This window comes from Hemitrygon akajei, chromosome 4 (assembly GCF_048418815.1).
Source record: "Hemitrygon akajei chromosome 4, sHemAka1.3, whole genome shotgun sequence".
NCBI lineage: Eukaryota > Metazoa > Chordata > Chondrichthyes > Myliobatiformes > Dasyatidae > Hemitrygon > Hemitrygon akajei.
Genome location: NC_133127.1, coordinates 167,518,658 through 167,544,012, shown reverse-complemented (window position 1 = coordinate 167,544,012; position 25,355 = coordinate 167,518,658). Strand labels below are relative to the sequence as shown.

The window sequence follows — 25,355 nt, the reverse complement described above, 5'->3', positions numbered from 1 at the left end:
CAGTAGCACGCCTCTATCTATATATGCTATCACTGATTCCATCCTGGGAATACATTTTGAGGACTAAGCAAGATATAATTGTTCACAGTTATATTGTTGCTGAACTGTGCCAATGGAATTGTTCCCTTTTGGTGTTCTGTATTGATTCAGCATTATTCTGAACAATTCTTTGAATACTTTCCACTTAGTTCACATAGAAGTTTCTGGAACAGATGCAGTATTTTTGGCCCTTTAGTTTAGCTCCATTGATAATAACTGAATTACAGCTGTAATGGAAATCAGATAGGAAAATCACTAATTTTATTGTGGAACTATTTTTGGTTTTCAAAGTTGCATATAAATTGAAAACCATATCTCACAACTCTAGATCTAGTACAGTACAACCTGCATAAATTTTTCCTGAATACATTTAGAAATTTGCTGCATTTGCAACATACACTGTTGTGTTTCTTCGGATATCTTTCTGACCTCTGTACTACCAACTACATCAGAAATCAGAGGATATATAAATAATTATCCCCAGTCTTGCTTGCTGTGGTGTTTTTTTTTGCAATTAATAATTTTTCCACTATCAGATTTTCCTTATTAAATGCTATCTTCCTGCTTTTACAGAATTTCCCAAAGTGCAGAGTATTACTGAGGATAGTCACATAGCAGTTAGTGTTAGGGCCAAGATGGCCGTTGGTTAAAAGCAACGGCTGGTACTAATAATCAAATTTACTACTAATGACATTTTTAAAAATTGCTAATATACTAAAATGTTCCATGGATTTACATAGAAATGTTGTCAAACAACATTTGACATGGAACCACATAAGAAGATATTAATACAAAAGATCAATCTACATAAGGCAGATGAGAGAGAGAGAGAGAAAGAGAGAGAGAGAGTAAGAGAGAGAGAAAGGGAGAGAGAGAGAGGGGGAGAGAGCAAGAGAGAGAGAGAGAGATGTGGGGGAGGAGAGATTACAGAGCTAGGGAAGGCTGAGCCCATGGATGAACTTGAAACTGATGACACAAACCAGGGCACAGACTGATCTTCGGGATTTTCAGGAATTTAGTCTAGTGTTACCTTTCTCTCAGATGGAAGTAATAGATTTGATAGCTGTTGTTACTATTTTGTTATTCTCAACATTGATCATAAGCACAAGAGCAGGAAATGTGTGAAAGAAGCTATTTCAATAAAGCTACAGCATTTTGGAAAATATCCAAAATACATTAGGGATATACCTTATGTGGCAAGAACAATTAGAATCATAAAGTTTGTTCCTTTCTGTACTTTCAATATCCATCTAAACATGTCTTGTCCCTATGTATAAAACCATGAATCTTACATTCATTAATACCATCAAAGGAAATGTATGGAATACTGAGATAACGCAGTGGTATGATGGCGCGTGGCCTAGTGGGCAAGGCATCAGACTAGTAACCTGAAGGTCACTGGTTCGAGCCTCAGCTGAGGCAGCGTGTTTGTGTCCTTGAGCAAGGCACTTAACAACACATTGCTCTGCGACGTCACCGGTGCCAAGCTGCATGGGTCCTAGTGCCCTTCCCTTGGACAACATCGGTGGCATGGAGAGGGGAAGGCCTGCAGCTTGGGCAACTGCCGGTCTCCCATACAACCCTGCCGGCCTGCACCCTGGAAACTCCAGGCGCAGATCCATGGTCTCTCGAGACCGATGGATACCACCGCCAAAGATCACAATAATATTAATGTTAAATGTACATAGAAAATAAAAGCTAAATTGCATGACATGATATTACCAAAACCAGGGCTAACCATTTTGATGTTCAGCTATGGGTTCTGGACTCTACATTAGTCAAATGCTAAATATAATTTCCTCATATAACTTTTAAAGTGTGAGATTTTGCATGTAGAATTTTAATTTCTGGCTCAGAAAAAGCAGTTCTCAGCTAGCTATAGTATTACTACAAGAGGTGATTTTGTTCCTCTTTATGCAGTTTCCAAATAATTGCAAAAAAGAAGCAGTGTTGGCAACCTACTTCCTGGCAGGGGTCCCATTGGGCATAAAATCAAAACATAACCTAAGCCCAATCTATCTATCCAATCAGAACATGTGACGCAAGCTCAAAGATATTATATTTGATACTCTATCTGACGTTGATCCACAAAGTGTGACACTATTGGTCTCAGGTTGGGTGGCTAAGTATACTACGTAGAACCAAAAATGATATCTCCATGAAAAGCAGTTTCCCGTGTGCATCTATTCCCCTGCTGTTCAACAATCCCTTGTCTGACTGGTGAACAGTGCATCAGGTACAGTTAAAGATGATCCCTTGTCTGACAGATGACCAGTGTATCAGATAAATTCCCGTACCACTACTCTTTAAATCCAATCCAACGTATTTAACCCCTGTAGAAAATTCATCATCCCACACAATCCAGGAAAATACCTGACAAAATTCAGAAAGGGGTTACTTTTACTAAAACCAGTAATTGCACATTTTCTCATCTTTAATACATTAACTGCCTTCCAATAATACTTCCACTTCTTTAATGAATTTACTGACTGGATGACTAGGAAGAACTGAAGAGCTTTGATAACACAATATATGCACACTTATGGTGCTGAGGATATGTTGGTTTATGTACTGAATACATTACTATAGATAATCAGGAGACTGTAGGAGGCTACAGTGACACCTACTACACAGAAATGTTTTCTAGTTGTTAACCTGGTAAACATAAAAGATACAGAGCACTATATGAAGAGGAGGATATTTATCATATATCCAACATTATTAAATCTGATAACTTGGTCATTTCCCCATTAGTGGGAAATTATTATATTGCAATGTTACAACAGGGATTGACTTTGCTTGAAAAATATCCAATTTGTCTCTGAAGCCCCATAAGTACCATTTTCTCTGAAAATCATAACAGAGATGAAGAATAAAAAGAAATCTAAAGCACAATATAATCAAAAATGTACATATCTTTATCAAAGAACACAGCAAAACTGCAGTTGAGTCTAAGGTGAAATTCTGCAAACTTTTAGAGCGTACTTATTCAATAGGTTTCAGTAGGTGCATTTAACGTCAGAGTAATGTATACAATATACATCCTGAAATTCTTTTTCTTCACAAACATCTACGAAAACAGAGAAGTGCCCCAAAGAAAGACAGTTAAAACACTCGAACCCCCAGCTCCCCCCTCTCATGCACAAGCAGCAGCAAGGCGACGACCAACCCCCCCACCCCACCAGCAAAAAGCGTCAGCACCCTTCACCGAGCACTCAAGCATGCAACAAGTATCAGTAAAGACACAGACTGGCAGTACCCCAAGAATTACCCGTTCACCTGGCAATTCAACATACCACAGGCTCTGTCTCTCCCTAACAAGGGAAAAAGAGGTGTCCCATTTCACAGTGAGAGGGAAGACATAACAAACAGCTTGCTGATTTACAATGTTAAAAGTCTGTAGCTTTGCTTTTTCTGAGCTCTGCGCCCAGAGAGTTGGCGTCAGAAGGACACCCCTCTCCAGACACACAACCCCCGGCACCTAACCCGCTGCTCCTGATGTTCCGTGTTCTTCCACGATGCTCCAGTCAGGAGCACCGGCCTATATTCAGCATTTCTCAGAGCCACGAAAATCCGGAACCCTGAAGGTGTGCTCACCCTCCAGGCTGCGTGCTTGGGATATCAAAAAACGGCCGTTCATGAAGCCCTGAGAGTGGGTCTCATTCCCACAAAGAACCAAAGTCAACTCCATGTCAGGGTCTTCAAAAGAATCTGAAAAGGAAAAAGAAATATCAAAGATAGAAATAGAGCTGTTTCTAAAGATAGAAATATCGAAAACCTACAGCACAATACAGGCCCTTCAGCCCACAATGCTGTGCTGAACATGTACTTACTTTAGAAATTACCTAGGGTTACCCATAATCCTCTATTTCTCTAAGATCCACATACCTATCCAGGAGTCTCTTAAAATACCTTATCCTATCCACCTCCACTGCCATTGCCAGCAGCCCATTCTACGCGCTCACCCCTGACATCTCCTCTGTACCTACTTCCAAGCACCTTAAAACTGCACTCTTGTGTTACCCATTTCAGCCCTGGGGAAAAAACCTCTGACTAGCCACACGATCAATGCCTCTCATCATCTTATACACCTCTATCAGGTCACCTCTCATTCTCCGTTGCTCCAAGGAGAAAAGGCTGAGTTCACTCAACCTATTCTCATAAGGCATGCTCCCCAATCCAGGCAACATCCTTGTAAATCTCCTCTGCAGCCTTTCTATGGTTTCCACATCCTTCCCATAGTCAGCTGACCAGAAATGAGCACAGTACTCCAAGTGGGTCCTGACCAGGGTCATATATAGCTGCAACATTATCTCTCAGCTCTTGCAAGCAAAGGAGTCACCATTTAGCACCATCTTGACTTTGCTCCGCCTCCTTAGATTTCTCTTGTACATCACCTCAGTCAGGTGAGGCAGACGGAGTCTATTTGACAACAAGATTGTTGTAGTATCTGTGCACTCATTTCTGGCTTGCAGTGAGGTTGCCCTCTCCCAGGTTCATATCACGTGGGGCCAGCCGAAGGTGATAACTGAACAAATTCAACAGAAGGAGAATCAAAATCAGGTTTACTATCACTGGCATATGTCATGAACTTTGTTATTCTGGAGTAGCAGTACATTGCAATACATAATAATAAAAATTATAAATTACCATAAGTATATATAAATAAATTAGTAGTGCAAAAAGAGAGGTAAAATAGGGAGGTAGTGTTCATGTGTTCATTGTCTATTCAGAAATCTGATGGCATCGGGAAGAAGCTGTTCCTGAAGCATTGACTGTGTATCTTCAGGCTCCTGTACCTCCTCCATGATGGTAACAATAAGAAGGCATGTCTTTGGTGATGGGGGTCCTTTATGATGGTTGCTTGCCTTTTTGAGGCATTGCCTTTTGAAGTTGTCCTCAATGCTTGGGCTGGGGTGCTAGTACTCATGAAGAAGCTGTATGAGTTTACAACTTTCTGCAACTACAGTATTTCCGATCCTGTGTGGTGGCCCCTCCATACCAGTCAGTGATGCAAACAGTTAGGATGCTCTCATGGTACATCCGTAGAAGTTTGTGAATGTCTTTGGTGACATACCAATTCTTCTCAAACGCCTAATGAAATATAGCTGCTGTTGTGCCTTCATTGTAATTTCATTAATATGTTGGGCCCAGGATAGATCCTCAGAGATGTTGACAGCTGGGAACTTGAAACTGCTTACCCTTTTCACCTCTGATCCCTTGATGGGAATTGGTATGTGTTCCCTCAACTTCCCCTTCCTGAAGTCCACAATCAATTCTTTGGCTTACTGACATTGAGTGCAAGGTTGTTGCTGTGGCACCACTCAACCAGTTGATTTATCTTGCTGCTGGTGCACCTCCTCATCACCATCTGAAATCCTGTCAACAATAGTTGTGTTTTTGGCAAATTTATACGTAGATAGCATTTAAGCTGTGCCTGGCCTTACAGTTGTGGGTGTAGAGAGAGAGCGTAGAGCTGTGGGCTAAGCAAGCATCTTTGAGGTGCACCAGTGTTGAATGTCAGTGAGGAGGAGACGTTATTTCTGATCTGCATTGACAGTGGTCTCCTGGTGAGGAAATTAGTTGCAGAGGGAGGTACAAAGGCCCAGGTTTTGGAGCTTCTTGATTGGAACTGAGAGTATGATTGTGTTAAATGCTGAGTTGTAGTCAATAAACAGCAGTCTAACATAGGTATTACCGTACAATTGTCCTGGTGATCCAAGACCGAAGTGAAGAGCCAGTGAGAATGCATCTGCTGTAGACCCATTGTGGTGATAGGCAAATTGCAGTGGGTCTTGCTCAAGCAGGAATTGATTCTAGCTATGACCACCCTCTCAAAGCACTCAATTACAGTAGATGTATGTACCCCGTGTGATAGTTGTTACGGAAGCTCACCTTGTTCTTCTTGAGCACTTGTATGATTGTAGACGTTTTGAAGCCCGTGAGAATTTCTGACTGCAGCAGTGAGAGATTGATGCTGTCTTTGAACACACCCACAAGAGATTGGTCCACAGTCATTGGTATCAAGCACGGTGCCAATGCTGTCACCTATAGTCTATTTCTTGGCTAGTGATTTAATTTATTAGGTGCCAGTGCCTGAATTGGGGTTATTGTCTTGAGATCTTGTTTGGCTCTTTGGTGATATATAGTAGGTTATGATAATATTATGCTCAACATTTTCTTAGGATTCTGTTCATATCCCCCATACCATTCATATCTTGCTGGAGGATTGCATCTTTCAATCCCGGCGTTCATAGCATCCAGGAAGATCAGCCCATCACCATTTGTTGCACACCAGGGTTTTCTCAAGGTTGGGTTACAACTCCTTGGCTGCATCCACAGTTTTCAAGATTGGAGTGTATGCAATAATGACCATCACATGATGTTTCCCTGCAAGAGTGAACCAAATAGTCATGGGATATTCAAATATTCCATGCGGTGAGCTGCTGAAACTTCAGACAAGCACTCTCTTGGGAATAGTGCTCATCCCTTGAAGATTCCTCTTCTTGTTTGCCCTTCCAGAGGAAGATGTATGCATTGCCTGTCAAATGGGCTACCTCACCAGGACAGTGATGACACTGTTCATAGAGTTGTACAGAACCAGGCCCTTTGGTTAGCACATCAATGATAACCATTTTGCCCATCTGCACTAATCCTGCGAGCCTGAATTAGGTCCTCATCCTTCTATAACTTGCATATTCAAGTGTCTGTCTAAATGTCTCTTAAATGTAATAAATGTATCAAGTTCCACCAGGATCACCTTAAAACCTCTAACTCATTTACTTAAAACTATGCCCTCATGCTTTTGATACTCCTTTATAGAAAAACCTCCAATTTTCAGGGCTATGCAAACAGAACATTGTTCAGGTGTGTTGTGAAGGGACTATCCCTGTGGGTCCAGGCATTCCATGTCCCAAATTTAATGTTGTTATTTTTAAATCAACGTGCATACTGGTTGTACATCAGCCTCCATGAGGACTTGAGCAATAGGGGCCAGGCATTATAGACGAGGCGCCGCTGCATAGACATTATTGTGTAAGATGCCTGTCAACTGGCATTAACTCATACGACTGTTCAGTCACAGGTGCTATTGCATTTGTTACGTACCCCGTAACTGGGTGTCAGACCAGCAAAGATAGAAGTATCCATTGGAGTCTGATGGTACCAAACTAAAGGTGTTTATTAGTAAACCACACAATACAATATCAAAAAATGCAAATATACATATAAAACAAGTTAGCAGTAATAAACTTAAAAGTGTAGGAATAATAATAATCAATAATAAACAAGCTCTGTTGATGTCTAGGGGTAAATGAATTGTCATAGGAAAGTATAGAGTTCAGTTCATAAATGCTGAGGTGGTTATGGTTGTTGTATTGAAATCGTTGGGGAGAGAGAGAGAGCGAGCGAGATGTAACAGCAACAGCTGCGGCAGTCAAACCTTTTTGTGGCTTTCTTAATCCATCGTGTCGTTGTGGCCATTCAGTTATGACCCCTCTGTTCTTCAGCTAGACCGTTCTTCTGTGGTGGACTCCTCACTCTGACATGAGTGGACACACACACAAGTCCCCACCGGCCCTGCTGTGACACTGTGAGCTTTACTGACCGATCTCCTGGTTCGGTCTTTGAAGCCCCCACCTTTCTGTGGGTTCCCAACACTCAATCAGTGTCCACTGGAGTGTCTGAAGGGTGTCTCTCCAGACCTGTCTTTTTATCCCCACTCACGGGGTCTCAACTATCCATCAACTCTGAATGACCGTGTCCATCAAATCAGGCCACTCCTGCTATCTCCTGAGGAATGTTAATGAGCAAAGTACAGTCATTGTAGTAGAAAGTAAATAATTCAGGAAGAGTCATTATACAGTAAATCAACAGTCTCTCTCCCCCTCTTATCTGTATCAAATGTTCTTGCCTGGGCTTTATCTGTCTCTCTTAATAGCAGCATAACAACAGCAATAGTTCGTGGTTCTCAGAAGGGGGAGGGGGAATGGTTAACTCTGCACCCCATTGTCCATCAGGTCTGTCCATCACTCATAACACCTTCCACACCAAATGCACCCCCATCTACTCTTCCTCCTTTTGACCCTGAGTACTCTGCAATCTTGAGTCTTTTTTTCAGTGTCCTCTGTATCCCTCCCATACTCCCTTGGACATCTTCCTTCTTCTTGCATTCTGCTCACTTCCTTCCACAGATAGATTCCATTCTCTCCTAAAATGCCTGCCTGGCTTGCTGCGTCAGCATTGTGTGTGTGTGTGTGTGTGTGTGTGTTGCTTGAATTTCCAGCATCTGCAGATTTTCTTGTGTTTCCATTCTCTCCTTTCTTTCCCCTGGCATAGTTCTCACCCCACTTGTAAACTTCTCTTGCCCACTTCAAACCATCCTCAGACTTCCCTGACATGTTGCCTGAGTAGCTGACTGGACCTTAGACTGCAAGTCACAATGCATGTTGCTTATATTCTTATTATGATCCATTGACATGTCATTTCCTCCAGGTCCCACTGTAACCACATCCTGCTTGATTGATGTCATTGTTATGTTTTGTATCTCTAAAACATAAAGCTAATCGAAAACAAAAGATGGGAGCCCGGCGACAACGTGTTGTTTCGTTTATAAGCGAGGCACGCACGTATGACGTGTGGCGTGATTAAATGAATTACTTAAACGACCAAGAATACTTAATCAAACAATGTATTTACAATACTACTCAAATATTACTTTAATATTAAATACAGAGCAGTTATCATATTGCAAGACCATGCACCAGCGTCATGAAGCGAGCTCCTCCTCCTCCCCCACGGTGAGGTTTACGTGGTCCGGGTGCGCTCCGCCTACGAGACTGAACCGAATCATTCTGAGTGGCGACTGATTTCCGGGAGGTTAGCCCTGTCTAATCGGAATCACTTCGCCGCATGTAAATAAACACTGTGTCGGAGCGGACAGAAAATATTCGCGTGTTTCAGTTCCCGACGTAACTGAACCCGGTTCACGGAGTAGGGAGAGATTCCCAAAGTCCAGTAAGTAAGCAAGCTTGGGTTCGATTGCTACTGTAGAGTGCGTGGGACTTGTTCTCGAACATGTCCTGGCTTAATGCGACGAGTACCTCTCATTTTGTCGCAGATCTTTAAGTCAAACGACGTTTGACCGTTATATACCTTTTGCTCTCGATAAAAGAAATTCCAACTTGCTCGGCCCTCTGTTCAGAATGCTAAAACTTAAGGCCTTCAGTCGCGAAGGGCTTGGTTTTAATGTTTTTCAGTTTTATCCTGGGTTCTTGCTTTCCTTTCATCATAGGAAAAGATTTGCACAGAGCCTGTTGAAATGTCTGTAATTTCCAGCCACAATAGTGTAGTAAGGCATGATGAAGAAGCAACACACGCAAAATCGAGCAGACCAGGGGACCTTTCGGCCCGAAACGTCGACTGTACATTTTTCCATAGGTCCTGCCTGGCTTGCTGAGCCCCTCCATCATTTTATGTGTGTTGCTCGGATTTCCAGCATCTGCAGATTTTCTTTTGTTTTCGGTATAATGAAGAAGTTGGCCGATAATTAAAAAACATGCAGTTCATTTACAGAAAGTAAGTTTCAGTGAAAGGGAGAACAACGGATTAGTGTTTGCTCAGAAAAGTGCCAACTTCCTTTCCTATTTCCTCGTCTTCCCAAAAGGCTAACAAAATTCAGCATGTCTGTGGTGACTCTTACAGATGCACCATAGAGAGCATCCTATCTGGATGAATCACAGTTTGGTGTGGCAACAGCTCTACCCAAGATCATCAGAAATTGTAGAGAGATGTCAGTACAGCCTGGTACATAATGAAAACCTCTATTAATTCCATCTACATGTCCTGCTGCCTCTAGAAAGCAGCTGGTGTAGTCAAGGACTCCTGTCATGTCAATCACTCTCATTCCCCTCCTGTTGAAGATTTTTTTAAAAATCCTGACAACATGAACCACCAGACAAGCTTCTATCCCACTGTTAACAGTCTTTTGAATGGACCCCTTATCTGCTGAAGGGTGAGCTCGTGAGGTACCTAGTCTACCTAATTATGGCCCGTGCACTTTCTTTGTCTTTCTGCACTGCCTTTTAGTTGCTTCTCTGTTGCTGTAATGCTATATTGTGTTCTGCTTTCTTTTTACTATGTCATTGTAGTTGTGTATAGCATAATGTATAAAACAAAAGCTTTTGCTGTATCTCAGTGCATACAGTATGATGAGATACCAATAAAATCCAGGCCAGAGAAGTGTGAGGGCAGTGCATGAGGAGAAAGAATATACAGTAACTATCAGGATATCAAGTGTGTCAAGGAATTTGGGAGTACACATCCAGAGATTTTAAAAATGCGAGGATGTCAATAAGGTGGTTCAAAGATGCGAGATGTTTTTGTTTATTTCCTGAGATGTCCGATATAAGATCAGGTGCACCATATTGGAACTCAGTGTGAACGTAATTAGCGTGCAGGTGATAGAGACAGAAACTCTCATCACATCTAAACAAAACTTGAATGTGTTCTTGAAGAGTGAAGACTGACAGGGCAATGGTCCTACAATGGTAACTGTCATTTCAAGAGGACTGGAAAATAAAAGCAACGATATAATGTTGAGAGACTTTATAAATCATTGGTGAGGCCTTACTTGAGTATTGTGAGGAAGTTTGGGTACCTTATCTTAGAAGGGTTTACTGAAAGGAGGGTTACAAAAATGATTCCAGGATTAAACAGCTCTTGTCATACGAAGAGTGTCTGATGGCTCTGGGCCAGTGTTCACTAGAATTCAGAAGAGTGAGGGGTGACCACATTGAAACTTACCGAACGAACGGTGAGAGCCCTGATAGTGTAGATGTGGAGAGGATGTTTCCTATGGTGGGAGAGTCTAATAATAGAGGAAATAGTCTCAGATTAGAGGGCTGTTCGAGGAACTACTTTAGCCAGAAAGTGGTGAATCTGTGAAATTCTTTGCCACAGGCAGCTGTGGAGGCCAAGTTGTTATGTACATTTAAGCCAGAGGTTGTTAGATTCTTGATTGCTCAGGGCATGAAGGGAGGGGATTGGGCTGAGGGGGAAATGGGATCAGCCATGATGAAATGGCAGAGCAGGCTCAATGGGCCAAATGGGCTAATTCTGCTCCTATATCTTATGATATATGGATTTTCATTGCCAAGATTTGTATTGTGCCACAGAATCAGTTGAGATATATACGGTAATTAATTTATGTAGTGCAAGACAGAGCGAAAAAAATAGAGGTGGTGTAGATGGGTTCATTGTCCATTCAGAAATCTGATGGTGGAGGGGAAGAAGCTGTTCCTGAAGTGTTGAATAACCATTGTTGGTGGGGGCAGTGGATAATTTTCCAGGTTTTTAGGAGCAATTTTCAAGAACAACCATGGTGAATGAAAGAGCAGAGATGCAGTCATGAGCCTTTTGAATTAATTTCATTTGTTCTTCCGTTTAAATAAATTTATCATATTTTAATTTTATTAGGTATGGAAAGTTGCAATCTTCCCACCAAGAATAAACCTGAGAGTCTTAATCGTATCAAAGAAGAATATAAACAGGCATTTATCTTGATAAATAAAGGTCTTGCTGCAGATGAATCGGGTCAAAAAGAAGCCGCAAAGCAGTATTACAGACAGGGGAAAGTGCATTTACATAATGGGTTGTATTTTCCAACAAATACTCCTGAATGCATAGGTGCTGAGTGGGACGTGGCTCGTCAAATGCAAGATAAAATGAGTGCAGCACTAAATAACATATGTACAAGACTGACTATTTTGGAGCTTGATGAAAACCCGGCAGCATCTAATCAATTAAACCAGACACCTGGAACTTCAGGGTCAAATTATCCAAAGGCAGAGTCAAGACTATATCCAGCTGTACCGACGCTTTGCGAAGAGAAATCTTCAAATCCACCACCTGCCTGTCAGTCTTCTGCCGTGAAGATGAACAGAACTGCAAATGAAAGCTCATCCTGTACAGCCCCTAATCTTTCATCACTAGATACTGTACCTGTAATAAATGAGCTGCCCCCTGTATACACACCTGAGGCTGTAGGTGGGCATATGACACTTTCCTATGGCACCGAATCTGGTGAAGTGGCCGTTGTAGGTGATGGCACCTTTGGACAAAGTACACAACCCCATTCTTTGGAACCACTCAGTATGGATGCCTGTGAACTTATTTTAATTGAACAAGGTGTACAGATTTTCTACGTAACCCCTGATGGACAAGTGAGTGCACCCTCGTATCCTGGATTTCTCCGCATTGTGACATTTTCAGAGAATGGTACTGTTGCAGCACAAGGCAGACCACCACCTTTTCTGCAGGTAAGAAATCTTCAGATAATTGAGAAGATATTGTTTATTAACTCTGTCATCAGAATGCATAAAGTTTATTGATTTTATTGTGCTTGAGTCCTGTTTCTTTTATTGGTAATTGTTAAAAGAAATTGGAAATAATAGATGTACAAATAGTTCAGTTGTTTAAAGTATTTTTATATACTATATGTTTAGAGTAATTTTTTTATCATCTACCTAACTACCTGCTAGGAACACACACAAAATGCTAGTAGAACACAGCAGGCCAGGCAGCATCTATAGTGCTGGGATGGATCCTGGGATGGGAGGCCTTCCCTTCTCCAGCTCTGTATCACTTTCGACAATCACCTTTCCAGCTCTTAGCTTCATCCCACCCCCTCCGGTCTTCTCCTATCATTTCGCATTTCCCCCTCCCCCCACTACTTTCAAATCTCTTACTATCTTTCCTTTTGGTTAGTCCTGACGAAGGGTCTCGGCCCGAAACGTCGACAGCGCTTCTCCCTATCGATGCTGCCTGGCCTGCTGTGTTCCACCAGCATTTTGTGTGTGTTGCTTGAATTTCCAGCATCTGCAGATTTCCTCGTGTTTACCTGCTAGGAATTTGGTTTAAGTAAACTTATAATCAAATAACGATTTGGTAAAAGCTTGAGAGAAATAGGTTAATAACTTATTTATATTTATATGTATTCATACAAACAATGTAGTTCAAAGTGCTTTACGATAGGATAAAGCACAAACTGAAAGTAAAAGAAAAAGATGTTAGTTGAAAACAAGGTTAAATAGCTTTTGAGCTACCGTTTAAAAGCGTCAACTGAGTCTGCATCCTTTATACTTTTGAGTTCCACAGTTTAGGAGCATAGTTCAAAAAAGCTGATTTGCCAGTTATCTTTTGAGGGTTGGAACATAGAACTGTACATCACATTATGGGGCCTTTAGCCCACTACATTCTGTGGACTAATATAAACCTACTCCATGACCAATCTGACTCTTCCCTCCTACGTAGCCCATACCTTCCATTTTTCCTATCTTCGTGTGCTTTTCTTAGAGTATCTTAAATGTCCTTCTTGTATCAGCCTTTACGACAACCCCCAGCAGTGTGTTCCAGGCACCTGCCACTTGTCACATTTATTAGAAACAAAACCTACCTCTGGCATCTCCCTTAAACTTGTTTCCATTTACCTTAAATGCATGTCCTCTGGTATTGGTCATTGCTGACCCCGGGAAAGAGGTGCTGGCTGCCCACTCTCATAATCCTATATATTTCTATCAAGTTGCCTCACATCTTCCTTCACTCCAAAGAGAGAAGCCATCTTACTCAATCTTTCCTCGAAGACATTTTCTCTGTTCCAGGCAGCATCTTGGTAAATTTCCTCTGAACATTTTCTAAAACTTTCACATCTTCCTGTCATGAGATGACCAAAACTGAACACAATACTCCAAATGTGGTCTAACCAGAGTTTTATAGAACTACAACATTACCTTGTGGCTCTTGAACTCAATCCTCAACTAATTAAGGCCAACAGTATATGCCTGCTTATCCATCCCATCAACTTGAGGGATCTATGGACTTGGATCCCAAGAATCCTCTATTTCTCTACACTAAGCATTCTGCTATTAACCTTGTACCCTGCCTTCAATTTCGACCTTCCAATGCAAATCTCTTCACACTTTTCCGGGTTGACCTCCATTTGCCACTTCTCTGCCCAGGGAATCTTGAAAGTTCAAAGTAAAATTTATTATCAGAGTACATACATGTCACCACATACAACCCTGAGATTCTTTTTCCGTGGGAATACTTAGCAAATCTATAGAATAGTAATGGTAAACTGTAAACATCAGGAACTGCTAACTATAAACAGACTGAGCAAATGCAGATATAAATAAATAGCAATAAATACTAAGCATGAAATAACAACGTAGCAGAGTCCTTAAGTGAGTGTGGTTATCACCTTTTGTTCAAGAGCTTGATGGTTGAGAGGTAGTATCTGATCTTGAACCTGGTCGTGCGAGTCCTGAGGCACCTGTGCCTTCTACCTGATGGCAGCAGTGAGAGAAGAGCATGGCCTGGGTGGTGAGGATCTTTGATGGTGGATGCTGCTTTTCTATGGCAATGTTTCGTGTAGATGTGCTCGATGTTCAGGAGGATTTTACCCATGATGTACTGGTCCTGTTTCACTACCTTTTGTAGGATTTTTGGCTCAAAGGCATCGGTGTTCCCATACCAGGCTGTAGTTCAGCCAGTCAGCACACTTTCCACCACACATCTATAGAAATTCACCAAAGTTTTCAGTGACATGCCGAACCTCTGCAGACTCTTGTAGAAGTAGAGGAGCTAGCGTGCTTTCTTCGCAATAATATTTATATGATAGGCCCAGGACAGGCGCTCTGAGATGTCCTGGAATCTTTCGCAGTAAGGAACTGCCAATCAATAGTAGGGATGTGAAGTTACCCATGACTGCAATCCTGTTCATTTTGCATCCTTCCAAAATGAGGCCTACTTACGTGGTCCTCAGTGACAGAACTGCTATTGGGGAGCCCATCGAATACTCCCTATAGAGTGGATTGCCCCTTTCCTGTTTCTGACTTCTACATACAGTGATTCAGTATACAATTCCTGCATGACATCCCCCACCTTTTGCCAATGTGATGTCCCTGATTAGTAATGCCATTCCCTACTGCCCCCATCTAATCACTAAGCCCCAGATCATCAGCAGCCAATCCTGTCGTTGTGACAACCAAATCTCTGTAATGGCCACAGCATTGTAATTCCATGTACCAAACCATGTGCATTGTTAACTACCCTATTCCTAATATTTCTAGTATTGGTGACAATTGCTGACCTAGGTGTCAAATAGATCTGACTGCTGGTTTAAACTTGGTGTTATAAGGAAAAATAATAATAAATCTTACTTGGAGTAAAACCAAGATGCACTGGAAATCAGCAAGTCAAGCAGCTGTGAAAAGAAAGTTAATGCTCTACGTCACTTTGATATAATGCATACCTTTTTGAATTGAAGAGTTACATTAGATTTTTAAATAGTTGATTTAATTAATCAGATGTTATTGTGTATTATGTTACCAATACTGTAGAAAAACAAAGTTCTTAGCAACACAATTCTTTTTGTTTCCTTGTCTGGATTTTATTGTCTAGGTTTGTGACTGGGTATATCCACTGATACCCAGTCAGTCTCCTGTGCTGCAGTGTAACAGTGGAGTGTACATGTTTCCAGACATAATGTCACAAAATCCTGATGTCTACGTTGGAGTAGTGTTATCCTCAGAGCTGCCATCTTCGGACCGCAAACTCTTTGAAGACTTGTTGAAACAAATGACTTGCTTGAAAGTTCAGGTAAGTTTCAAGAACTCAGATACATTGTACTACCTATATAAATCTGTGCGAACAGAATGCTGGAGGAACTCACCAAGTCAGGCTGCATCTATGGAGGGGAGCTCTGATGTCCCTGACATTTTGACATTTTGGGCTGAGACCCTTCATGAGGACATTATATAAATCTACCACTTGTATAACTTTAGTTCATTTTAAAATGTGCAAACCTTTTAAACTATACAAGTGTTTTTAAGCATTTATTTTCTGTTTTGGTTTGATGGTAAGATCAGTATTTATTGCCTTGGCCTAGTGGCTGCCTTGAACTGCTGCATTATGCTTATGCTGAGGGTACTCCAAAGGACTGTTGTAAAGGGAGTTCCAGATTTTGACCCAGTGTTAAAACAGTGTTGCTATACTTCCACATGGGAGGAACTTGCAGATAACTGTATTCCCTAAAGCCTTCATCCTTCGAGGTGGTAGCCCTCAGGAGTTTGGGAAATGACATCAGACTAGCCTGAGTGAGGGCTATAGATAATGTACAGTACAGTTACTGAGCACTGGTGGTAGAGGAAATAAATGTTTAGGATGATGAATTGGTTGCTTCAAGCAGGCTGCCATGTACCAGGTAGAGACAAGCTTCTTGAGAGTATTCTGTCACATTCCTTGCTTGACTCCTTTGGTTAGTGGATGCAGCTTTGGCTTATCATGAGGCCAATCACAATGCACACCTGTTGGCTTTTGACCTGTACTACTACTACCACTACTACTGCTGCTGCCGCCACATAGGCCACTGACTGCAGCTTGCTAGAGTCTTTCAAGTTGTCCCCAGGTGTAGTCAATCTTTGAAGATCCGTCCTCTCCCAGAAGAGGTGTTGTGGAGCTTCTGTTGGCATTTCTGCAGCATTGAGCTTTTACAGGATGGGTTTGCTAGCCCCATGCCCAACCCCCCTCATCTTGCAGTTGGACTCAGGACTGTCCATGGCGGAGTTGACCTGCACTTGTTGGCACAGTGTTTATGTGGCTGGCCCAGTTGAGTTCCTGATCTTTCCAATGTCATCTTCACAGTGGTAACGTCTTGGAATCTCAAGGGTAGGTGGCTAATCTCTCCTGTTGGCAGCAGTTATTGCTTGACACTTCAGTGGCACAAATGTTAATTGCCATTTCCCAAACAATGTCTGAATATTATCTGCTGCATGGCTGGGTGGGCTGTCTTTAGCTGAGATCTGCCATGAAGAATGGGGATGATCTTGAACCTCTTCCTCCAATAACCATATTATTATTTACCACCATGTTAAACAAAATGTGGTAGGACTTAGTGGTTTCGTGAGAGATGTCTGTGAGATTGCTTAACTTTATATTTATGGCATCTTGCATCCTGTGTTGCAGCTTCAGTAGGTTGGTATAAAAACACTGCTGTAAATATTCTGCAGGTAAAGCAGCATCTGTAGATAGAGAGGTGAATACCTCTGTGGTTAACAACACCTTATGGTTCTTGGTAATGGGTCTTCAATCTGAAATGTTCACTCTGTTTCTCAATCCAGTGATGCCGAAACTCCTCAGGTAAGGGTGTTTAGATGAATTTTCATAATTCTAGACTGCCGAGATGTGCTGATGTCACTCAATGTCTTAACATAGTTTATTGAGCTTTTGTACAGAGATGGAGTATCACTTTTTTTTAGAAAAGAGATGATTACCAAGCTTTTTATCTTGTTTTGTAGCATGAAATAACTTGTATTTCACTAGATTATTTCTGTTTAGGATCCTGAAGCTTCAGCTAATGACATTAATTTGAGTGAAACGGTGCCACTGAATCATGAAACACAATCAAGTAACCAGGAGCCTGTCCTGCCGGAGTGGAGTGAAAAAGTAGCGCGTGGAATTTTAACGGGTAAGCAGTTCATGTGCGCAAGAAACAGAACTATGTCAGCTTTTAGAAGCATGTATGTAAGTCAAGTACTTAATTAAATAGTGGTTCACTTTTTTAGGTTTGAATAGAAACAGAAGCTTAGTAATCAAACAGCATCTGTATCGAGAATAAGTTGGCATTTTATTTCGAAGACCCTATGTGGGAGAAAAAAAAACAAATCTGCTCAGTTTTCCAGCATAGATAGTTTTTTGAATTTTTTTTCAGTCTTGTTTAAAAGTTGTAATGCTATTTGCTCATCTCAATTTAAAGTTTTTGATGACTGCTTTTCTTCAATGTCCCAAACCATAAATATTCTAAAAGCACCATTTTTGTCCACAGTTTTATATGGAGTAGCAGTATTTCTCAATCGTGTGATTAAAGATTATTTTTCCATCTTAGAGAGATGTGCACTTAGTGGCCACTTCATTAGGTACACCTACTCATGACTGCAAATATCTATTCAGCCAATTGTATGGTAGTAACTCAATGCATAAAATAATGCAGACACGGTCAAGAGGTAGTTCAGACCAAAAATCAGAATGGGGAAGAAATGTGCTCTAAGTACTTTGACCGTGATTGTTGATGCCAGACAGGGTGTTTAACTATTTCAGAAACTGCCATCAGGAATCGGTCTTAGCCTGAAACATTGACTGTGAATTCATTTCCATACATGTTGCCAAACCTGCTGAGTTGCAGATGGTAGCAATGTGAAATAAGATGGAAACAAACATGAAAAGTTAACTCCTTTAGAGTCCGCAAGACAAAGGAGCTGAAGTCGGCCATTTGGCCCATCGCGTCTACTCCGCCATTTCATCATGAGCTGATCCAATCTCCCCTTTAGTCCCGTTCCCCCGCCTTCTCACCATAACCGTTGATGCCCTGACTACTCAGATACCTATCAATCTCTGCCTTAAATACACCCATTAACTTGGCCTCACTGCTGCCCGTGGCAACAAATTCAATAGATTCACCACCCTCTGGCTAAAAATTTTTTCACATCTCTGTTCTGAATGGGCGCCCTGCAATCCTCAAGTCATGTCCTCTCGTACTAGACTCCCCCACCATGGGAAACAACTTTGCCACATCCACTCTGTCCATGCCTTTCAACATTCGAAATGTTTCTATGAGGTCCCCCTCATTCTTCTAAACTCCAAGGAGTACAGTCCAAGAGCAGTCAAACGTTCCTCATATGTTAACCTTCTCATTCCCAGAATCATTAGTGAATCTTCTCTGAACCCTTTCCAACGTCAGCACATCCTTTCTTAAATAAGGAGCCCAAAACTGCACACAGTATTCCAAGTGAGGTCTTACCAGTGCTTTATAGAGCCTCAACATCACATCCCTGCTCCTATACTCTATTCCTCTAGAAATGAATGCCAACATTGCATTCACCTTCTTCACCACCAACTCAACCTGGAGGTTAACCTTAAAGGTATCCTGCATGAGGACTCCCAAATCCCGTTGCATCTCAACTTTGAATTCTCTCCCCATTTAAATAATAGGCTGCCCGTTTATTTCTTCTACCAAAGTGCATGACCGTACTCTTTATGACATTGTAATTCATTTGCCACTTCTTTGCCCATTCCCCCAATCTATCCAAGTCTCTCTGCAGACTCTGTTTCCTCAGCAATACCGGCCCCTCCACCTATCTTTGTATCATCAGCAAATTTAGATTAGATTAGATTGTGAGGACACTCAGTCCTCGTTTATTGTCATTTAGTAATGCATGCATTAAGAAATGATACAATGTTCCTCCAGTATGATATCACAAAAACACAAGACAGACCAAGACTAACTTACAAAAACCACATAGTTATAACATATAGTTACAACAGTGCAAATCAATGCTGTAATTTGATAAGGGCAGACCGTGGACATGGTAATAAGAACTCTCAAAGTCCTCGATAGCCCATCATCTCACGTAGACGGTAGAAGGAAGAAGAACTCTTCCTGCCATGAACCTCCAGCGCCGCAAAGCTTCCTGACGCAGCCTCTGGAAGCATCCGACCACAGCCAACTCTGAGTCCGTCCAAAAAACTTCGAGCCTCCGACACCGAGCACCATCTCTGCCGAGCACTTCGAACCCGGCCCCAGCTGCCAAGCAACAGGCAAAGCCGAGGATTCGGGGCCTTCCTCTCCAGAGATTTTTCGATTACACAGTAGCAGCGGCAGCGAGACAGGCATGTCAGAAGTTTCACCAGATGTTCCTCCGTGCTTCTCATGTCCATCCCCATCAAATCAGGATTGTGCACGGCCCCTACTTACAGATAACACGTATTCATTCCTGGAGTGGCCGCGCGCGCTGCCATTTTCGCGCCATCTTAGCCACAAAGCCATCTATTCCATAATCCAACTCGTTGATATACAACGTAAAAAGAAGCGGGCCCCAACACGGACCCCTGCGGAACCGGCAGCCAACCAGAATGGGATCCCTTTATTCCCACTCTCTGTTTCCTGCCAATCAACCAACGCTCTATCCATGTATGTAACTTTATCGTAATTCCATGGGCTCTTGTTCAGCAGCCTCATGTGCGGCACTTTGTCAAAGGCCTTCTGAAAATCCAAATACACAACATCCACTACATCTCCCTTGGCTAGCCTACTTGTAATTTCCTCAAAAAATTGCACTAGGTTTGTCAGGCAGGATTTTCCTTTATGGAAACCATGCAGAGTTCTGCCTATCTTGTCATATGCCTCCAAGTACTCCGTAACATCAGCCTTGACAATGGACTCCAACAACTTCCCAACCACCGATGTCAAGCTAACAGGCCTATAATTTCCTTTTTGCTTCCTTGACCCCCTCTTAAATAGCGGAGTGACATTTGCAAACTTCCAGTCCTCCAGAACCAGGCCAGAATCTATCGACTTTTGAAAGATCATTGCTAATGCCTCCGCAATTTCCACTGGTAATTCCTTCAGAACACGAGGGTGCATTCCTTCTGGTCCAGGAGATTTATCTACCCTTAGACTATTCAGTTTCCTGAGTACTTTCTCTGTCGTAATTGTGACTGCGCATATTTCTCTTCCCTGACACCCTTGAATGTCCAGTATATTGTTGAAATCTTCCTCAGTGAAGACTGATGCAAAATACTTGTTCAGTTCCTCCACCATCTCCTATTACAATTTCTCCAGTATCATTTTCTATCGGTCCTATATCTACTCTCACCTGTCTCTTACTCTTTATATACTTGAAAAAGCCTTTAGTATCCTCTTTGATATTATTTGCTAGCTTCCTTTCATAGTTCATCTTTTCCCTCTTAATGACCTTCTTAGTTTCCTTTTGTAAGCTTTTAAAAACTTCCCAGTCCTCTGTCTTCCCACTAAGTTTTGCTTCCTTGTATGCCCTCTGCTTTGCTTTTACTTTGGCTTTGACTTCTCTTGTCAGCCACGGTTGTATCCTTTTTCCATTCAAAAACTTCTTTTTCTTTGGAATATATCTGTCTTGCACCTTCCTCACTTCTCGCATAAACTCCAGCCACTGCTGCTCTGCCGTCCTTCCCGCTAGTGTCCCTTTCCAGTCAACCTTGGCCAGTTCCTCTCTCATGCCACTGTAATCGCTTTTACTCCACTGAAATACTGACACATCGGATTTCGGCTTCTCTTCCTCAAATTTCACAGTGAACTCAATCATTCTATAAGGTCCCTCCCATTCTCCTATGTTCTAAGAAATAAAGACCTGGCTTGGCCAACTTCTCTAGTCCTGGCAACATTCTCAAGTCCCTTCACTCTCTTCAGTTGAATTGCGTCTTTCTGATAGTAGGCTGACCAAAACTTGGCACTGTACAAAAGTGTGGCCTCTCCAGCAACATGTACAACAAATAAAATAATGTCTCAACTCCTATCGTCGGTGCTCCAGAGGACAGTGTGGTAAATGCCTTTTCACTATCCTCTCTGTATGTGACGCTGTTTTTAATGATATGTGCAGTAGTACTTCCAGGTCCCTCTGTACCATTACATTCCTTAGTCCCATACCATTCTTGGTATAAGCCCTACTCTGGTTTGTCTTACCAAAAAGCATCACCTCACACTTAGCTGTATTGAAATCCATTTGCCATCCCTTGGCTCACTAGCATGTAGTCTACGATAACCTTCTTCACTATCAACAACACTTCCTAATTTTTTGTTATTTACAGATTTACTGATCAAGCCTTATGGCTTTGTATCCCAATCATGTATATAGATAAAGAATGATAATGTCCCAACACCCACCTCCATTCCAAGAAACAACCTTCAACTACCACCCTCTGTTTCTTATCTTGGAGCCAATTTTCAATCCACCTAACTAGCTCTCTTTGGATTCCATGGGATTGAACCTTCCAGACCAGCCTACCATGTTGAATCTTGTCAAAGGGCTTGCTAAAATCCAAAAGGATGACATCTACAGCACCACCATCATGTACCTTTTTGGTTACCTCTTCATAAAACTCCAGGGTTTGTCAAACACGACTTGCTATGCACAAAGCCATGCTGATTCCTCGTTATCAAACTCTGACTATCCAAATACTGGTAGATTCTGTCCTCTGAATTCCCTCCAGTTACTTCCCCACTACTGATATCAGGTTGACAGGCCTGTAGTTCCCTGGCTTGACCTTGCTACTGTTACTAATCGAGTTGTATTGTTATGTCTCCCCGCTTGCTGTGAAATGGGGACTTCTCTCTTTCCTGTAGTTGGGGGAGAGAGAGAGAGAGAGAGGGAGCCTGTGGTATGTTGAATTACCAAGTGAACAAGTAGGTTTTGGGGTACTGCAAGTCTGTGTCTTTATTGATGCTTTGCTGCATGCTTGAGTGCTCGGTGGGGGTGCCAGTGCTTTTTTGCTGCTGAGGAAGGGGGGGGGGGGATCATTGCTTTGCTGCTGCTTATGTGTGGGAGGGGGCTTTGGGATTCTAATATTTAACTGTCTGTCATCCTTTGGGGCACTCCTCTATTTTCGTGGATGCTTGTGAGGAAAAAAGAATTTCAGGATGTATATTGTATGCAATTCTCTGACATTAAAAGTACCTATTGAAAACTTAAGCTACTTTCCAGTGTTTGGGAACCGCCAGTGGCTAAAGATTATCTCTGCAAGGGCCTCTGCAATTTCCTCTCCAGGCTCCCATGCAATTTGTGAATGTACTTGGTCAGGCCCTGGTGATTTATCCACGTTAATATACTGTATGATTGCAAATACCTCCTCCCTGCTAATATGAATATCCCTCTGTATTTCCTCAGTAAATACAGCGGGAAAATATTTGTTTAAAAATCCCAACCATTTCCTGTGGCTTAATACGTAGATAGCCTTGTTGCTCTCTAAAGTGACCTACTTTTCAGCTAGCTAACGTTTTACCCTTAATATAACTATAGTACCTCTTGTGATTTTTCTTAACGTTATATGCCATCTCTGTTCCCTGCAGGTTTCCGTCATTTTATAGCCATTGAGGGATTTTTTTGATCTTGGCTTCCTAGACCCAATGTATGATTTCTTTTTCTTGACCATTCTCAATATTACTTGTCTGCCAAGGTTCCCTGGACTTGCCAAGTTTACCTTTCAGCCTGATAGCACCATGCTGTTGCTGGGCACTTGCTATCAAGCTCTTAATAGTCTCTCACCACCCATTCCTTTTCCTTCAAGCAGGTTCACCAATCAACCTCTGCTAGATTATGTCTAGTTCCTCTAAAGTTAGCCCTGACCCAGTTTAGGAGCCTAACCTGTTCACTTGTCCAATCCTTGCCATAGATGCTGCCTCATCTTCTGGCTTTTTTCCTTTTATTTCGGCACTCCATTAAAATTGGACTATTTACATCTTGAGAATCAGTCTAAAACATTGATGGAATGCCTTTTGTGTGTAGGAAATTCTGAGATGAAAAAGGATTGTCTAACTCACTTCCTGTCAACATGATTACTATTATCTTTGAAAATTGAAATCTCATTATTTTTCAGGTGCGTCTTGGTTGAGCTGGGGTTTAGTTAAAGGTGCTGAGTTCACTGGTAAAGCAATCCAGAAAGGAGCCACTAAACTGAGAGAGCATATTCAGCCTGAAGATAAACCTGCAACAGTCAGTCCCACTGTGCAAAAAGGACTAAGTGTTGCACGACAAGCAACAGGAGGGGCTGTAAAAGTCAGCCAATTTTTGGGTAAGTAAACAATCTGGATCATTCATATCACCGACCTGGGAGCCACTGAGAGTGTTCTCAAGCAAAATATAATATCTGGTCATAAATGTAAGAGCTTCTCCAGATGCTGGAAGTCCAGAGTAACACACACTTTGGAAGTTAGGCAGCATCTATGGAATATAGAGTTCACATGTCAGGTCGAAACCCTTCATCAGAACTGGCCTGAAATGTTGTCTCTTTATTTCTTTAATATCTGGTCTATACATTAAATGGGTTTTAAGGAGCATACTTCAAAAGAGGTGGAGAGGTTTGGTAAATAGGGTGGATCTTTGTATTTGGGCTCTTGCATTGCTGAAGGCACAGGGATGAATATAGAGTATATTAAAAATCTGGAATATTCAAAATTTTCAAAATTCGCAGACTTTTAATAGGGTACTGGGGCAAGAGAAAACTACTGTTTATGTCTGGGATGAAGCTATGAAGGAATTTAACAAGTATGTGTATCTTTAAATGGTGATGTGGCACAACAGGGAGGCTAGGCCATCAAAGACCAGAATGAAAGTGAGTATGGCTTAGGCAGCCGAATTTTGAATAAAATTAAGCCTAAAAGCAGAAAATAGTGGGCAGGCCAGGAGCATGCTGGAATAGTTAAGACCAGTGACCAAAAGGCATGGATGAAGTTTCAAACTAAGGATATCTGAGACAGGGCAGAGTCAATTAATTTTAATACTCTTAGTAACTAGGCAGGTGTACACTCAGTGGCCACTTTATTAGGTACACTTGTACAACTGCTTGTTAATGTAGCTATCTAATCAGTTAATCATGTGGCAGCAACTCAGTGAATAAAAGTATGTAGACACGATCAAGGGGTTTAGTCATTGTTCAGCCCAAACATCAGAATTGGGACTTAATATGATCTAAGTGTCTTTGACTGTGGAATGATTGTTGGTGCCAGATGGGGTGGTTTCAGTATCTCAGAAACTGCTAGTCTCTTGGGATTTTCATACACAACAGTCCAGAGTTAATAGGGAATGGTGCACAAAACAAAAAAAGTCCAGTGAGCGGCAGTTCTATGGGCGAAAATGCCTTGTTAATGAAAGAGGTCAGAAGAAAATGGCCAGATTGGTTCAAGCTGACAGGCAACATTAACTCAAATAACCATGTGTTTTAACAGTGGTGTGCATAACAACCTCTCTGAACACACAACATATTGGACCTTGAAGTGGATGGGCTACAGGAGTAGAAAACCACAAACGTACTCAGGGTCCAGTTTATTAGGCACCAAAGTGCCTAGTAAAGTGGCTACTGAGTGTACATGGTTGGATGTTTGTTTAACATCAGCCTCCATTGTCAAGAATAAATATGGAGTTGGTGACTAGGCAATGGCCTTTGGCAAGCAAAGAATACTGTGGCTTCACTGTTCTAAATATTCGATGGTAAGAAATTTCTCCTCATCCAGTCCTGAACTGACGGATAAGCAAGGTGAGATTTGAATAGTGATGTTATGGAATTGAGGTTGTTGAGTAATGATTTATTGAATACAAGTTACGGGGTCAATGAGAAGTTGTAGCCGTAATGGAGTCCAGCAGTTTATGGATGTGCTGGTTATATTTGGAGTATTTAAGAAACTCTTGGGCACATGGTTGATTTAAAAAAAAAAATGGAGGGCTATGTAGGATAGA

General features: G+C 41.8%; 1 protein-coding gene across 2 annotated transcripts in view; it reads left to right on the top strand.

The window, feature by feature from the left end:
• The window catches only part of sparta (spartin a), an 82,905-nt gene that overhangs the window by 48,477 nt on the left and 9,073 nt on the right, over positions 1-25,355 (top strand). The window contains exons 1-5 of one of the 2 annotated variants that reach the window (XM_073043896.1): positions 8,842-9,054; positions 11,515-12,356; positions 15,499-15,696; positions 17,434-17,563; positions 23,500-23,694. In XM_073043896.1, the coding sequence (XP_072899997.1) occupies positions 11,517-12,356; positions 15,499-15,696; positions 17,434-17,563; positions 23,500-23,694 (1,363 nt within the window). In that variant the 5' untranslated portion in view covers positions 8,842-9,054; positions 11,515-11,516. Of the gene's footprint in view, positions 1-8,841; positions 9,055-11,514; positions 12,357-15,498; positions 15,697-17,433; positions 17,564-23,499; positions 23,695-25,355 lie in introns of those variants that run through there. The other variant, XM_073043897.1, reaches the window with a different exon arrangement.